We start from the raw sequence: 18,409 nt of genomic DNA, 5'->3' as shown, positions 1-18,409 counted from the left end.
TACAGGTGGGAGGCTAGAAGAGAAAGAAGCTGGGAAGTGATAGGGAGAGAGAGCAGAGAGTTGAGAAAGAAAGATCCTTGATAGAAGGAAGGAAGCAGGTGAGGATCTGGAGGAATGAAGTCAAAGGGAGGAGGGAAAACGGTGAGGTGGGGGGGGGGTGATTAACAGAAATTTAAGGTCAATATTGATACCATCTGGTTAGAAACTGCCGAGACAAAATAAGGTGTTTCAATTTATGGATGACCTCAACTTGGCAGTACATGTGGCCATGGACAGACAAGTAAATGTGACAATGGAGTGTGGAAGTGAAGTAGTTGGCCACTGGAGGAGATTGCTGTGGAAGTTGACAGAACTTCCTGATGTAGAGGAGTCCACATCAGGTGAATCAAATACAGTAAATGACTCACACAGCTTCACAGGTGAAGAGTTGCTTCACTTGGAAGGACAATTATTGTCCCAAATGGTAACAAGGGAGGAGGAGTGACAGCAAGTGCAGCACTTCTAGCTGTCACAGGAGGTGGAACCAAACAGGCAATTGGTGGTAACAAATGAGTGAAAGAGGGAGTCGTGAAGGGAGCAACCCTTACAGAAAGCTTTCCACAGCCTGAGAGGAACAACACCTTACATTCGGTCTTAACAGTCTCCAACAGGACAGCATCAATATCAATCTCCAATTTCTGTCAACTCCACTGCCCTCCAGCTCCCCAACCCCTTCTAAATCAGAGTATCCTTCTTTGTTCTCTGCCCTATCCCCATCACTTCTTTCTCTTCTTCACCCATCTGTATCCATCCATTATCTCTTACCTGTTAGCCTGTGCTCCTCCCCTTACCCATTTTTAAAAAAAAAATTCAGGCATCTGTCTGATTTTCAGCACTCCTGAGGAAGGGCTCAGGCCCAAAACAGTGTCTGATTTTATTTCCTATGGATGTTGCATGCGAGTTTCTCCAGCATTTCTGTATACAGTACTGCACTCAACAAAGTTGTTGACGGCATGGTTAGTTTAACAGTTAGCACAACCCTATTACAGTGCCAGCAACCCGGCTTTGAACCTGGTGCTGTCAGAGTTCGTACGTTCTTCCCATGTCTGCTTGGCTTCTCTCCAGATGCTCTGGTTTCTTCCCACCTTTCAAAAAAATGTACAAGGCTTGTAGGTTGATTTGGGTATTTGTGAAGCACAGGCTCATGCTGGAAGGGCCTGCATGTCCAAATGAAAAATCAAAACTCAAACCTGAAAAAACTGATCAATGAAGATCAAAAGTTAAACCCTTTAACTAAGGGGAGAAAAGTCATCTCTGGAAGACCTGATGGAGGCTCTTGGCCTGTGGCATTGAAATAGAACTTTTGCCTCGACTGTTGCTGCTTGACCCATTCTGGCAATTCCAGTATCTACACCCGAAATGTGTGGTTTAAAAAGAAATTGGGCACCCATTTCAACTTCAAAATGGTAAGACAACTGTTCTTTCAGACACAGGATGTCCTATACAAGACGGCTGATAACCATTCTAAATGCATAACACAAATGGAAAGTTTTGGTTCCTCAATATTTTCTGAATCTATCACATGATCTATCCCATGAAGGCAGGGCCACACAATACAAAGGAAGGTGTTCTCAATGTGTAAGACAGGATTTCCATGCACAAACTTCACGCTGGCCACTCCTGTCACATCAATGACAATCACTATAGAAGTGAGGACAAAATCAAGTAGGTTTATCTTGTCAAATAAACATTGACAGATCCAGTGTCATAGCTGCACTTGAGGACCCAGCTACCAGGATACCACATGATGCCACCAAACATTTTTTTCCCGTAGTATTAGAAATAAGGTTAGTGAACTTGAGGCGCAAATCTGTACCCATGCCTATGATTTGGTAGCCATCACGGAAACATGGCTACAAGGTGACCCTAAATGGGAATTAAACTTTCAAGGGTATCAGGTGATGCAAAGAGATAGACAGGATGGTAAGGGAGGTGGAGTTGCACTCTTAATCAAAGATGAGCTCCAGGCAGTAGTGAGGAATGATACAAGATCTAAAGAGCATAATGTTGAGTCCATTTGGGTAGAGATAAAGAATAACAAAGGGAAAAAAATTATCGCCCACCAAATAACAATAGTTTAGTGGCACAGGAAATAAATAGAGATAAGTGAGGCATGTAATAATTATACGGCAGTAGTCATGGAGGACTTTAACTTCCACATAGATTGGGAAAATCAAGTTGGTCATGGGAGTCTGGAAGAGAACTTCATAGAATGCATCTGCGATAGCTTTCTTGAGCAGCATGTTAAGGAACCCACAAGAGAAAATGCTCTCCTGGATCTAGTGTTGTGCAATGAGATAGGTAGAGTAAATGATGTAATATTCAGAGACCATCTGGGAAATAGCGATCATAGAATGATTGAATTTCTCATTCAGATGGAAGGAGAAATAGTTAGATCTAAAACTAATATATTATGCTTAAACAGGGGTGACTACCATAGGATGAGGGAGGAATTGGGCAGAGTGGACTGGGAGCACAGGCTAATTGAGGAAACAGTTGAGGAACAGTGGAAGATTTTCAAAGAAATATTTTGTAATGCTCAACAAAAATATATTCCGGTCAGGAAAAAGGGCAGCAAAGGAGGGAAAAATCAACCGTGGTTAACAAAGGAAATAAAGGAGAGTATAAAATTGAAGGCGCAGATGTACAAAGCTGCAAAGAGCAGTGGGAAACTGGAAGATTGGGAAAACTTTAAGAGACAACAAGGGGTTACAAAGCGGGTAATAAGAAATGGGAAAAGGATTATGAAAGTAAATTGGCACAAAATATAAAAACAGAAAGCAAAAAATTTTATAAATATATAAAACGGAAGAGGGTGGCCAGAGTTAACATAGGACCTTTGGAGGATGAGAAAGGAAAACTGGTAGCAAAAAATGAGGAAATGGCCGAGGCATTGAACAAATATTCTGTGTCAGTCTTCACGGTGGAAGACACTCCAGCATGTCCAAGTGCAGAGTTAAGGATGCAAATGTTGGGGAGGGCCTTGATAAAATAGTTGTTACAAAGGAAGTAGTGATGGAGAAACTAATGGAACTAAAGCCAGACAAATCACCTGGTCCTGATGATATGCATCCAAGGGTTCTGAAGAAAATGGCAGAAGTTATAGTTGATGTATTGGTGGTCATCTACCAAAATTCCTTGGATTCTGGGCAGGTCCCGGCAGACTGGAAGACAGCAAATGTCACGCCACTTTTTAAGAAGGGATGTAGGCAGAAGACTGGAAATTATCGGCCAATTAGCTTGATGTCTGTAGTTGGAAAAATGCTTGAAGCTGTCATTAAAGATGAAATAGTGAAACTTTTGGAACGTAAGGGTTCAATCAGGCAGACACAGCATGGTTTTAGAAAGGGAAGATCTTGTTTGACAAACTTGTTAGGATTCTTTGAGGATATAATGGGTGCAGTGGATAGAGGGGAACAGGTTGATGTTGTATATTTGGATTTCCAGAAAGCGTTTGATAAGGTGCCGCACAAGAGACTTATCAGTAAGTTACAGGAAAGTGGAGTCTGGGGAAGTATATTGGCCTGGATTGAAAATTGGTTGTCTGACAGGAGGCAGAGAGTCGGGATAAATGGGAGTTTTTCAGGTTGGCAGAGAGTGGTAAGTGGGGTGCCGCAGGGGTCAGTGTTAGGCCCACAATTGTTCATTATTTACATTGATGACTTGGAGGAGGGGACAAAATGTGGTGTAGCCAAGTTTGCGGATGACACCAAATTGAGTAGAAGAGCAAATTGTAATGAGGATGTGGAGAGTCTGCAGAGGGATATAGTTAAGCTGGATGAGTGGGCAAAGGTCTGGCAGATGGAGTACAATGTTAGTAAGTGTGAGGTTATCCACTTTGGCAAGAAAAATAAAAGAGCTGAATATTATTTAAAGGGTGAAAAACTACAGCATGCTGTTGTGCAGAGGGACTTGGGAGTGCTTGTGCATGAATCGCAACAGGTGCAGCAGGTTATTAAGAAGACAAATGGAATGTTGGCCTTCATCGCTAGAGGAATTGAAATCAGGAGTAGGGAGGTAATGTTGCAACTGTATAAGGTATTGGTGAGACCGCACCTGTAGTACTGTGTCCAGTTCTGGTCTCCGTACTTGAGGAAGGATATACTGGATTTGGAGATGATCCAGAGGAGGTTTACTAGGTTGATCCCTGGGATGAAGGGGTTGACTTATGATGAAAGATTAAATCGACGAGGATTGTATTCGCTCGAGTTCAGAAGAATGAGAGGAGATCTTATAGAAATATATAGGATTATGAAGGGTATGGATAGGATAGATGTAGGAAGGTTTTTTGAGCTGGCTGAGGAAACTAAAACGAGAGGACACAGTCTCAAGATTCAGGGGAGTAGATTTAGGACAGAGATGAGGAAAAATAGTTTTTCCCAGAGAGTAGTGAATGTTTGGAATTCTCTAACCAGGGAAGTGGTTGAGGCTGCCTCATTAAACATATTTAAAATTTGGTTAGATAAATTTTTACATGATAGAGGAATTACGGGATATGAGGAGAAGGCAGGTAGGTGGAGTTAGGTCATAAATTAGATCAGCCATGATCATATTGAATGGCGGAGCAGGCTCAATGGGCCATTTTTAGCCTACTCCTGTTTCTACTTCCTATGTTCCTATGTAATTATGTCCTCAGTACTTCTTCCATTTGGTTTCAATAATGAGCAACCTACTTGATTGGCATCTCATCCTGTACATTTATTTTTTCCATCACCAACACCATAACTGCAGTGGGTACCATCTACAATATGCACTGCAGTTACTCACTCCAATTGTTCCAACACCCAAACTTGCAACCTCTACCATCCAGAAGGATAAGGTCAGTAGGTGCACAGAGACAGTGTCAACTACAAATTCCCCTTCAAGTTAAGCTCCTTCCCAGTATGGAAGTATGTTACCTTTCCTTCAACATCACAGAGTTTAAATCCTGGACTCACTCCCCAATAACATCATGGGAGCACCTTCACCAGAAATTCTGCAGAGGTTTAAGTAGATGGCTCCCTCCCTCTCAAAGTCTATTAGGAATGGGCAGTTATTGATGGTTTTGGCAGTTAAGTCCAGATTCTGACATTTTTTTTAATAAGTAGTAATCTAATTTTTTTAAAATCTGAAAATCAAGGCACTGAAGATCTAAAAGGGAAAAAGCAAATTGCATTTAATGCACATCTGACTGAACAGCAGAAGAGGCTAAGCTCCAAATGGTATGCTTCTGCTCTCTCTGAGCATGGTGAGTATAAATGTTAAAGGAAAGCAGCTCACTATCTACTTTTTTTCAATACCATCCCAATTAATTTACTCTTTTTGCACAAAGCAACAATTTAACTTAGCGATGCGAGTATGTTGTTAGACACAACTTGATTTTTGTAAAATACTTGAATACAAGAAATTTATATTGCACTATCAATTGTAATGGCATTGGAGAGCTAGAGAATGGGATGTATTGGGAAGGAAAAAACAGCATTCAAGTTTAAAATGAATTTTAAAAAAATTCTATGCAAACCTTCAACTGCAATTCTTCTTTTGGGCCAATCCTTGGCTTCTCGAGAAAGCAATTCTCTGATTCGTATATTAATAACGAAGTAAGTCAATGAAAATTCAATTGCATAAAATCTAAGTAGTTCAACCCACAACTGTCCCACAGGTACAGAACTTCGTTGATTTGTTTCAAAGACGAGTGGAACCTACAAAGAGAAATGCTTGATAAATTATACAATAATTTAATTGATTATCAAGATTTTTAAAAATCAATAAAATCTATTAAATGCTAGAAAAACCTACCTTTCCTTCAAAAGAATCATCTTCACTCCATTTGTATTCCCAGGTGACCTCATTGTTTTCAACCCCTTTAAGACTGAATTTGGCTAAGTCATCCACCAAAAATCCTTCAATCTTTAAAAAAAATAACAATTTCCAATAAACAATTACTGTTATTGTTTGTACATTCCAAATATCTCAACAAATGCCTAAATTTCAAGGTGCCATTGGATCAATTTCAAAAAAAGCACTTTCTATTGTCCTCAAACATTTTGATAGAACCTCAACTTTAATTAAAGTTTTCCTACAAATGAAGACTTGTATGATCAAAATATATTTATAGTACACTTTAAATATTCTCTTTTTGACAAAATTAAAATAAAATGAAATAAACTAAGCTAAACACAAAAAACAATTATTTGCACATCTCAAATGTTTTTGCAGTTATGCTGATTAACAAGAAGGGCAAATAGGAAATAATAAGACAAGAGATGCAAGATTTTAATAAACAAGTATCTTACCCATATTCCAAGATATACAGGCAGCACACTTTCACTCCTTTGCTGAAGAAAGAATATTACCATTAAAGCAAAAGCATAGGGTGGCAACCCTCCTTCTTCTGGGCAATCAACGTGACAAAGCTGAAAATATCAAGAGGTTCATTGATTTTAAAAGTTGATGATCAAACAATCATTTAAACTGTGCAAAGATTGTTCAGCTCACCATATATGTGTTCTTTAAAAGTTCGACACTGCTTCTTTATATATTCATGAGTTAAAGTAAAAGGAGCAAAACACTGCTTCCAGTGCTCCCATTGTGGCCTTCTCCACATCAGAGAGACTAGATGTAAACTGGGAGCACCTTCACTCTGGCCCCATCATTGACAGGGATCTCCCAGTTGCCTGTTTGACCTGCTGTGTTTTTACTTCTTTCTACATGCAACCTTGTAAAACTTTCATCCCAAAGTTATTTATGGAATCAATTTTCACCACCAATTCAGGTACAGCTTTTCACATTTCCATAACCTTAGTGTTCCTAATCTCTCCTCTTGACCTTCAGCTAGTGATCTTTAGATTAAGAAGCTGTAATGGATAAATATTGGGAGGAATTTGGAAGATTACAGTGGGTTACATACATACACATTTAAAACAGATCTTATTTGAAAAACTGAAGAATTCATATTCAGGAGCATTGCAAAAACTATGGAGAATGCTATGCACATTTCACAAGTAGGTGTTAAATGAAATGACAATGAAATGAATAGACCATTGGAAGAGGAGACAAACTGGCTATTTGCAAGTACCTACAGAGTGCTCACAGAAAGGTCACTCCTGGGTTTTGTTTTTCTAAGACAACAGATGGGAGCAGAAGGATAACTCCTGTGGTTTGCTGAAGAAGGTGGGGTATTTTGGAAGTGAGAGAGTCACATGGGCTTTCTGGCAATTGGCAGTTGGAGATAGAGAGAGAGAGAAAAGACAAGCTCAACAAGCTCTCTCAGCCAGGGTGTGTGTGACACTGAAAGAGTCTGAACAGTCACAGCTGAAACAAGCCAGGAAAAGCTGGTAGGAAACAGAAAATTCCAGAGTGGTGGATAGCTGAAAGTGCTATGTATCTGATGTTTTCTTGGAATAACAGGAACAGAAAGGAACTCTGTAGTAGCCTGAAAGAAAGAGGTTACCATCAGGAGAACCCTAATGGGGGCAAGTTTCATCAGCGAGACATTGAGGTGACTAATACCTCAGTTGTGGACATCCTGAAACAACAAATATTTCTCTCTCCTACAAGAACCTTCCTGAGCGGTAAACATTTACCTTTCGAGCATCAAAGCCTGGTGAACTTTATACATGTTAAATTCTGTGTACAGTATAAGAATTGCCTGCAACCAGTGAACTTGGAAGGAGGAGAAGTGAGATTGAACTGTGAACCAAAGAACTTTTCTTAAATTTACAAAAACATCATAAATGTGCACTTAGAATTAGAAGGGGGCTAATTTGAGTTAGTTAAGTATAGTTAAGTATATTGTTAAAGTTTGATTCTATTTTCATGTTTAAAGATAATTAAAAACAAATTTTGTTTAAGTAATTACTTGTCTTAGTGAATGTCTATTGCTGCTGGATTTTGGGGTCCTTTGGGCTCATAACAAAGCCTTGTTATTAATCCACTTACCAAAGGGAATAGTTTATTCTTGTCCCTTGTATCAAAACTTCACATCAAACTGAAAAACACCCAGGCCATCTCTTAACCCTCTCTATTCCAAGAGGTTAAGAACACTGCTGAATTTTCCGAACTATTCTTGTTTAATGTCCCACCTCTTGAAATCTTTGCTAAAATGATCAACTCAGAAATGTCCTCAGTCTTTAGCTGAGGCTAAACCAGTTAGTTATGATGTTCAACAATATGTTGTTATTTTTATATAACCATACAAGTTTAAACCATGGAAACAGGCCACACCAGTTCACTCAAACAACTCCACTAGCTCCCCTGCCTATTCCCCGCCCATAACCCTCTAACCCCCTCTTATCCATATATATATCAAGCCTCATCTTAAATGAAAGAATTGACTCTGCCTCAACTATTTTCTCCGGAAGATTATTCCATTCAGCCACCACTCTCTGAGTGAAGAAATATCCTCTAATGTTTCTCCTAAAATTTTGCCCCCTTACCCTCAACTTGTGTCTTCTTCTTTCAACCTCCCATGCTCTCAGGGGGAATAGTCTACTTGCATCTAGCCTTCATAATTTTAAACACCTCTATCAAATCCCCTCTCAACTGTCTACATTCCAATGAATAAAGTCCTAACTTCTTCAATCTCTCTGTACTCTAGGTATTTTAAGCCAGGCAACATACTTGTAAATCTTTTCTGCACCCTCCCCACCTTATCTATAGCCTTCCTATAATTTGGAGACCAGAACTGAACACAATACTCCAAACCTGGCCTCACCAACGCTTTAAACAGTTGCAGCATCACTTCCCAGCTCCTATACTCTATGCTATGATTTATGAAGGCTAGCATACTAAATGCCTTCTTAACCACCCTGTCAACATGGGAATCCACCTTCAAGGAATGCTGCACCATAACTCCAAGATCTCTTTGTTCTTGTGCATTCCCCAATGTCCTCCCCTTTACTACATATGTCCTATTTTGATTATGTCAACTGAAATGAAGCACCTCACACTTCTCTACATTAAATTCCATCTGCCATCTTTCAGCCCACCTCTCCATACAAACTAAATCCCTCTGCAATCCCTGAAAACCTTCCTCACTATCCATCACTCCCCCTATTTTTGTATCGTCTGCATATTTACTTACCCAGTTAACCACTCCATCATTCAAATCATTAATATAAATTATGAACAGGGGACCTAGCACTGATCCTTGAGGTACTCCGCTCATCACAGGTTTCCATCCTGACAGACAGTTGTCCACCATGACCTTCTGCTGTCTCTCCTCCAGCCACCTCTGAATCCATCTTACTATTTCTCATTAATCCCTAGTGACTGAACCTTCTTTACTAACCTTTCATGTGGAACCTTATCAAAAGCTTTGCTTTTAAGGATAGACTGGATAGTTACATGGAGAGGAGAGGACTGGAGGGGTATGGACCGGGTACTGGTCAGTGGGACTAGGAGGGTGGGAATTTGTTACGGCATGGACTAGTAGGGCCGAACTGGCCTGTTCTGTGCTGTAAGTGGTTATATGGTTAATTCAGATAGACTACATCAACTGCCCTACCTTCATCCACCTTTCTCGTCACTTCTTTGAAAAACTCAACAAGGTTCATCAAACATGACTTCCCCTTCACAAACCCATGCTGGGTGCTCCTGATCAATTCCTGCTTATCTAGATATTTATACACACCATCTCTAAAAATCCCTCCATAACTTTCCCTACCACCAAAGTCAAGCTTTACAGGCTTATAATTACTTGGCCGACACCTCGTGCCTTTTTTAAACAATGGAACTACGTTAGCAATCCTCCAATCCCACGGCACCACACCCTCCTCCAGTGATCATTGAAAAATCACTGACAGTGCCTCCACTATTTGCTCCCTGATCTCCCTTAATATCCTGGGGAAAATCCCATCAGGACCAGGAGACATCCACTTTTACTGACCCAAAAAGCTCCAAAAAAAAAAACCAAACCCCTCTCTTTACTTATCCCTAAATTTTCCATAACTAAGCCATTTGCCTCACATAATCCAATGTCCTTTTCCTTCATGAACACAGATGAGAAAAAATAGTTTAATATCTCTCCCATCTGATACGGTTCCTCGCACAGTTCACCGCTCTCATTTTCCAGCGGTCCTATTCTATCCTTAACCCTCTTTTTAGTATTCACATATTTGTAAAATCCCTTCAGATTCACTTTTACCTTATCAGCTATTGACACCTCATACCTTCTTTTTGCCTTTCTAATTTCCTGCTTCAGGTTTTTTCTACAATCTATGTAATAATCTATGTAATACATCTTATCCATTTTTTGCTTCTTAAATTTAGTAAATGCCCCCCTCTTATCCCGAACCAACTTCCTTATTTTTCCAGAAAACCACGGTTCCCTTAGGCTTTTGGCCTTGCCTTTCGATCTGACTGGCACGTAAAGATCCTGTACTCTCAATAACTCTTCTTTAAATACCCTCCAAATCTCCTCTACATCCTTTCCAGAAAAAAGATCAGCCCATACAATTTTCTGCAAATCCCTTCTAATTTCTTCAAATCTAGCCTCCGCCCACTCAAGACCTTCAACCTCGGACCTGACCTATCCCTTTCCATATTTAAGTTGAAGCTAATGATCTCTGGATCCAAAGTTCTCACCAATGCACACTTCTGTCACCTGCCCTATTCCGTTCCCTAACAATAGATCTAGCACTGCCTCCCCTCTAGTAGGCACTTCAACATACTGCTGTAAAAAGTAATCCTGAACACATTGAACAAAGACTAAGCCATCCTCCTCTCTCACTGATTGTATTTCCCAAACAATGTTAGAAAAATTGAAATCCCCAACTACTACACATCTCAACTATTTCCCTGCACATTTGCTCTTCCAGCTCCCTATCCTCTTCTAGTAGCCTAAAATATACCCCTATATTTATATCCTCACCTTTCTTATTTTTTAGTTCAACCCACAGAGCCTCGCGCGATGAGTCCTCCAGTCTATCTTGCCTCAGCACCACTGTAATATCTTCCCTAACAAGCAACACCACACCTCCCCCTCGTACCCCGCCAATTCTGTCACGGCTAAAGCAACGAAATTTTGGAATATTCAATTGCCAGTCATAACCTTCCTTCAACCATGTCTCACAAATTGCTATCACATAATAACACCACATATCAATCCACACCATTAGTTCATCCACCATGTTTACCACATTCCTTGCATTGAAATAAATGCATCTCAGATATCTTCCACATTTAACTTTCTGCCTCTCACCCTCTCTACAATTGTTATTATGACCATTATTTATTACCTGCTGCTGTTCCACCTCCAGATTGTGCAAAAAAAACTTTTTTCTTTGCCTAAAGACTCTGTTCTTGTCATCCTCCCTGACATGAACCATTGTCCCCAACCTTACTAGTTTAAAGCCCTAGCAAATGCCCCTGCCAGGAGATTGGTACCTCTGAGATTGAGATGTAACCCATCCTTACAGTATAGGTCCCATCTCCCCCAGAATTCTTTAATTTATGAATCCAAGTAAAACATAATACCAAGAGGACTAAATGGCCTAATTCTACTTCAATGTCTTATATAAATCAGCTCAACAATGTGCACAGAAGGACCTGTACTGTTCTTAACAAAAAGACAGATTGAAAATTGAGAAGAGAAAAAAATAATTATTCCATTCATAGGAATCAACATATATATGTCAGGCTTTTGTACTTCATAATACAGTATCTGGCACCTATAGGGATTGGTAGATGCTGGATAAGTTTATTTTCCAGTTGCTTGAGACTTACTCTTACAATTCCAAACTAATACTGTACACCTGAATTACAAATAAACAGTTTACAAGACAAAAATTCTATACAGTTCTTACACTGAATAAACTTCACTTGCATGAATATATAAATCTTAAAGCATTTTTTTCCAGTTACATACTTTGAAAACATTTAACTGTCACTCCAAGGAGCCACCCAAAAGACAAAAAATATTATAAATAATTACCCCCCACCCCAAGTTTACAGATAAAACCTCTGACCAGGGCAACTCTTACCAAGCAGGAATAAGGAGATACTTTGAGTTACCCCCCAACGAGTAGCATCAACCAACTCATCATCCTGGGCGACACCATTGCTGTTCCACACAAATTTATTCAAACAGCTGCTATGAGAAAAGAATGACCAAGGCACTCTGCTGGATGAATACTTGGTCCCATATTCATCAAAGGTTTATGTGTTACTTCAGATACAGTTACTTTTATAATTTTAAACTTGCATATATTTAACCTTTTTTTGTTTAAATACTTAATTATTTTAATTTTTTAAAATTTATTTTCCTCAATTTTTTTTTGCTGGCTGCAGAAGACTGCCAGTTGCATGAATTCCTGATACTAGGAGTTTTACTGTATTATAAAACCTCAATCATATGCAGGAATGTATACAAATACCATATATTTTGGCATACGTGGAGTCTTGAAACCCTCAAAAATGGGGTGGAGGGGGAGGGAGAAGGGGTCGACTTATATGGCAGATACACTTTTGAGATTTTAAATTCAACTCAAAACAAAAACCGCTCGATGCCGATTCGGCACTTGTCAACCCTTGAAAAACCAAAAGTCAGACTACAACAAATTTTCATGCTACCAGTATTTTAGAATGAAATTTTTATTTAAAAAAAAACACATTTAGAATCCTTCAAGATCACTATCATTGCCTGAGGGAAATAGCACGGCACCCATATCCACTGTTTAAATAATAGTCAGATGGATCCCAGTCTATATTTGATGAAGCAGCTTCAGCTTCATCATCATATTATCCCACCATAAATCATCATCCATACCATCCACTGCACAAGAGATACCGGACTTTTTAAACTATTTTATTACAGTCTCTACTTACACTTTAAATCATATTTATTTCTTAGTTGTTCAAATGACATAAGCTGCCCTTGCTCATAACAATCCTCAATCCACCTGATCCCCTTCTGGCACCAGGTGTCCACAATTTTATTATCTAGAGGCATGGGTATTAATTTATTATGGCTCAAGGGCATTTTAGGAGATATCCCCACCTTTATTCCAAAACATTGATTTTTTTTTTTGCCATGTCTGAACTACATGTTTTAATATGGGGTTATTTGTTTGCTTTGATATCAAATCTGTATCCCATTTACATATGAACTCTCCTGTTATCTTCTCTCTTACGGTGTGTCGTCCAATTTGTGCCCAGGTGGGAACACCACCTACCTCAAAGAGAGAGGCAATAAACCTTGACTGGGCAGCCCAATAATATTTTTTAAAATCCAGCAATTTCAGGCCTTTCAATTTATAGTCCCAAATCAATTTTACCATTCCATAAGAAGATTCTGTCACACCCATTGAGCATCTTAAAGAAGCCCTGGGGCAACAGGAATGGGTAAGGACTGAAACAGATATTTTAATCTTGGCATCGCCTTCATTTTAATGCAACTAACGCTGCCCACCAAAATCATAGGGAGGGTTTTCCATCTATCCAAATCTTCCTCAATCTTCCAGAGCAAAAGCGGAGGAGTCACGTGATGGAGTAGTGGCCGGTAGAATACCAGCCCTCTCCAGAAAAGAAGGAAAAAAGTGAGGAAAAAACAAAGCCCCAGACACACAAATAACAACAAATAAAAAATAAAGGTGTGGAGAAAATGGCATCAAAGAAAGAAAAGCCAAAAATAAGGGTAAGAAGAAAGAAAGACGCCGGAAGAGAAAGGTGAAGGCCTTATCTGTACGAAGAAGCAGGAACCCACCGTGGAAAGAGAAGCCCATTCCCTGAGGTCAGTGGAGAACCTGCAGAGTCATGACCCATCGAACGCAGGACTGCAAAGATGGTTCACGGAGCCAGAGGTGCGCAACTGCACATGCACGAGGAATCACGCTTGCGCGATGCGCACAACAAAGACAACACCGACGGGAGGAGGGGACCAGCTGTGAAGTGGAACTCTACAGCACGTACAGCTGAGAAAGACCAGACAGCAGGGCTCCCAGTGGGAAGATACAGAAAATAACAGGAACGGGAGGGGTGAGAATTAAAAAAAGGAAACCAGAGACACAACAGATAACCAGCCCAGAAGAGGACCAACATCAAAACATCATAAAAAAATACCCAAAAAACTGAGACAAGCAGCCCAACAAGAAAGTCAGAAAAGACACAGATACAAGGAAGAGAAGTAGAAGACACAAATCCTAGAGCAGACACAGAAGAATGAGAACATCAAGCTCTGCACAGAGAAATAGAAGATAAAGTGAATGGACAGTACATAGATAAAAAAAAGTTTCAAGAATATATGGAAGCATTAAAAGAATGGCTGACATGAGAATTTAGTGAAATAAAAAGAAAAATGAAAAGTACAGAAGAAAAAATGAGTAGAATAGAGCTGGTCATAACAGAAATAGGGAAAAGATTAGACAAGGTGTAAGAACGAGAAACAGGCATAGAAATGGAAGTGAACGACTTAAAAAGAAAATTGGAAGAAACTGATAAAAAAGTTAAAGAAACACAGGAGTTGTTAGCTCAGAAGATGGATATAATGGAAAACTATAATAGGATAAACAATATAAAGATCTTAAAAAAGATAAAGAAGGCAAAGATATGAAAGAATTTATAAAAGAATGGATCCCCAAGGTCCTGGGAATGCCAGAAATGCAGGAAGGAATGGAAATAGAAATGGCACACAGAACATTAGCCACGAAACCACAGTCACAACAAAAACAAAGATCCATTTTAGTAAAATTCCTGAGATATATGACAAGAGAAAATATATTGGAGAAGGCAATGAAAAAAATGAGAGAAGACACCAAAAAAATCCAGAGATCTTTCTTCTAAGTAATATAAGAAGTAAAGAACTTGGCCTCGATTTGGATGAAGCACAAAAAAGATTTATTATGATAGCCTTAGCTGTAGCAAAAAAATGTATAATGTTAACCTAGAAATCAGAAGATAGCCTGAGAATACAGCAATGGTACATAGAAATGAATAAATGTATTCCATTGGAAAAAATTACACACAATTTAAGAAATAACATCACAGTATTCGAACAAATTTGGGAACCATACATGGAACACAACAGAGAGGTCCTACCGCGGACCTCCACCACCTAAAATGACAGAATGAGAAGAAGACGAAATGAACTGACCCAGTGTGTATGAACTGACCCAGTGTGTAAAAGTAGATGACACAATTTTCTTGTTTACTTTCATCGTGTGATGACATTGTTTAATGTATTTTATATGTTGAACGCTTAGTGGGTGGGGAGGGGGGTGGGAAGGGGAGGGAAGGGGAAAATGACACTGTGTATATTCAAGAGGGAAATGTTTATGTGTATTTTGGTCAATATGGTTCATAGTGTGAAAAATAAAATTTAAAAAAAAAATCTTCCAGAGCAAAGAGAGATAATTGAGTTTATATAAATTACTCAAATCCTTATCTACTTTTAACCGCAAATATTTAATGCCCTCTTGTGGCCATTTAAACTTGCTCCCTTGTTGATACTGTCTGTAATCCACCTTTGTCAAAGGCATGATTTCACTTTAATCCAAATTTATCTTGTACACAGAGATCTTACCATAATCTTCCAGTGTGGTCCCCAGCCTGGCCAACGATTCCTCCAGGTCAGTCAAATATGCTAGCAAATAAATTGATTTTGTCCTCCCCAGCCCACTTTGAACCCCTTTATTTCTGGATCCTGTAAGATGGCTTCTGCCAGCAGTTATAACACCTAACATAAACAACGTTGGAGACAGTAGGCAACCCTGCCTATTGGATATATCCACTCTAATCTGTCAAAGGCCTTCTCCAAGTCCAAAGCCACACCTGGATCCACCCCCGGCTGTGCCAGATGCACTATATTGAGTAATCTGCATATGGTTTCTGCTGATTGTCTCTTTTGTACAAATCCAGCATTGGCCAATAGATTGGCACAATATTGCATCAATCTATTGGCCAATGCTTTTGCTATAATTTTATAATCTGCATTCAATACTGAAATGGGCCTATAGGAGGAGGCATTCAACGAATCGTAATCCTTTTTTGGGATCACCGTATTAATTGCTGTTGAGGAAGATCCAGGAGGGTATATGTCTCTGCCACCTGATCCACCACCTTCATAAGAGGCATTAAGTGTTCTTTGAACTCTTTATAAAATGTGGCAGGGAACCCATCCTCCCCTTGCAATCTGTTAGTCTGCAGTAAGCCCAAAGCTTTCTCAATCTCCTCTCTAGAGAAGGGAGCACTCAGCCCCCTTGTTCATCCTGATTCAAATTTGTATTACAATGTAAGCAAGAAATCATGTATTTTAACAGAATCTCCCACTGATTCTGATTTATACAGCTCTTTATAAAACTTTCTAAATGTTTCATTTATCTCCTTTGGTTTATGTGAAATCTTGCCTCCTCCCATTTGAATCAAATTAATTGCTTTCGAGACCTCTTCTGCCCTCACCTACCAAGACAAGACTTTATCGGCCCTTTCCTCCAGTTCATAATACTGTTGTCTAGATCTTAAAATCATTTTTTCCTATCTTATACGTTTGCATTGTATTGTATTTGAGCTTTTTGTTCATCAAATACCTGCATTTTTTCCTCAGAACCCAATCTTTGATAATCTTTTTCCAATTAGGTTATTTCCTGTTCCAAGTTGTTTATCTCTTTCAATTTACCCATTTTTGATACCCTTGGTATATCCAATTATCTGACCCCTTAAATAAGCCTTTAGTGTGTTCCATAGTAGGAAACTATTGGTAGTAGAGAGACAGTTCGTCTCACAGAACAAATCTATCTGAGCTCTAACAAAACTACAAAATTCTGCTTTTTGAATGGCTTGTTCAAGCAGTTGCAATAGAGAAGTCAAATCACCTGGGATAACCAACATATTTAGTGCTAATATACTTTTAGTATTCTCAGCTAAGAGGCAAACTCCGTTCCTTGCGTAAACCGCCTGCCCGTCTGTTCCACACATTGTCTATCTATAGTTTTACACAATTTTCATCCATCCTTTTTCATGAAAATTTTATTTTAGGTTTAAGTTTGCACTTGAAGATTATCATGTCGGCCATGCACAATATCACCACCATAAATCTGGTCCTTTCATGGCCTATACGTATGGTTTTCACACCTTTACATTCCACTGTTCTATTCCTATCATGTCGAAAATCATGGTGGTTTTGTCCACGTTTCCGATATTTGCCAATGCAAACTGATGTCTCTGCTAGTTATATATAGAAGAACTGGTGAAAACTTACAACCTTATGATAAAGAGGTTTCTGAGCAATTTTTGTTTTTTGTCGTAATACCAAATTTTTCCTGTTCATGAAAAGGTTGCACCAACCTACTGTAGCCTTAAAATCTTTACTGCATTCTGGGTGCAACTTTGCACACTTCAGTCCAAGCCTTTTTATTTTATTTCATGTGACTGTCACAATCTTGCCTCTGTTCACGTACCCATGCTGTGATGTGATTTTCCAACTCTGGCCAATGAAGGAGTCCTCTTCCGTTATTTCTTTATCCAATTTCTTACCAACTTTTCACATATATCAAATTTTCTTGCACCAGCACGTTTGCTGGATTTCTTGGCCATTTCTATTACTTTTAACTTAAAACTCGCTTCATACTTTCGTCATTTGGGTGGACCTTCCATGATAATAACCACCCTCAGCCAATGCCCAACAGCCCAGTCATCGCGACCTTTGGGGGTCAACTTATACGCCTAATATATGATAAAACAATGAAAATTAGCCTGAAAATGGGGACCTGACATATGAAAGTTGACTTATATGCCGAAATATACAGTAATTGTATTTGTCAATTATTTGTAACCTGGGAATAGCCAGTATTGACAGCATTATTTTATTGTAAATTTCAAATTTTATTTCAATGGTTTGATCATATTTTGTGTACTAGATGGGAAGGGGTGTTGGGGCAATGTGCCAGATACTAGAAAATTCTCACACTGAAAAATAAAGTCCAAAGCAAACTAAATATCACCTACATTTCAAAGAAAAACAGTTGTCAAAATAAGGAGGAAATAAAGTAAATCAGTACAGACACAAACATATTTACTTGCACTTAAACTAATATTTTGTTCCAGAATGAAAACTGAATTTCTTACCTTTCCCCAAGATCTAAAGGCAATAACCAATGGAGTAAGAGAAGGTTCCAATTTTGCCAAGGCAGTTAAGTGACAAGTTGTGAGCCATGCATTTTCATTTCCTGCGCTTACTTTACATAAAAGGCCACTGAAAGGGGGAATGGGAGGGGAAAGTTACAAATTGATGTCGGATAGTTCATAATTATACAACACTCAACAATAATTTTTGCACTGAATTTTCTACATTTTTACTTCCATGTAGATTGACATTTTGAAAAAAGGATTCACAGATTGTATTTTAACATGTTACAGGTTTTGTTTTCCCACTGCAAATGAAACAGAGAAAGTGTAT

General features: G+C 39.0%; 1 protein-coding gene across 5 annotated transcripts in view; it reads right to left on the bottom strand.

The window, feature by feature from the left end:
- LOC138759356 (terminal uridylyltransferase 7-like) overlaps window positions 1-18,409 on the bottom strand; it is a 147,135-nt gene that overhangs the window by 87,471 nt on the left and 41,255 nt on the right. For all 5 annotated transcript variants that reach the window (XM_069929592.1, XM_069929600.1, XM_069929611.1 and 2 more), the window contains 4 exons: window positions 18,079-18,205; window positions 6,315-6,434; window positions 5,818-5,928; window positions 5,540-5,720 (listed from right to left, as the gene is read on the bottom strand). In XM_069929592.1, coding sequence (XP_069785693.1) covers window positions 5,540-5,720; window positions 5,818-5,928; window positions 6,315-6,434; window positions 18,079-18,205 — 539 coding nt within the window. The remainder of the gene's footprint in view (window positions 1-5,539; window positions 5,721-5,817; window positions 5,929-6,314; window positions 6,435-18,078; window positions 18,206-18,409) is intronic.

This window comes from Narcine bancroftii, chromosome 1 (assembly GCF_036971445.1).
Source record: "Narcine bancroftii isolate sNarBan1 chromosome 1, sNarBan1.hap1, whole genome shotgun sequence".
NCBI classification, from domain to species: domain Eukaryota; kingdom Metazoa; phylum Chordata; class Chondrichthyes; order Torpediniformes; family Narcinidae; genus Narcine; species Narcine bancroftii.
The sequence above is the reverse complement of the archived record's forward strand: the minus strand, read 5'-3'. Positions and strand labels throughout refer to the sequence as shown.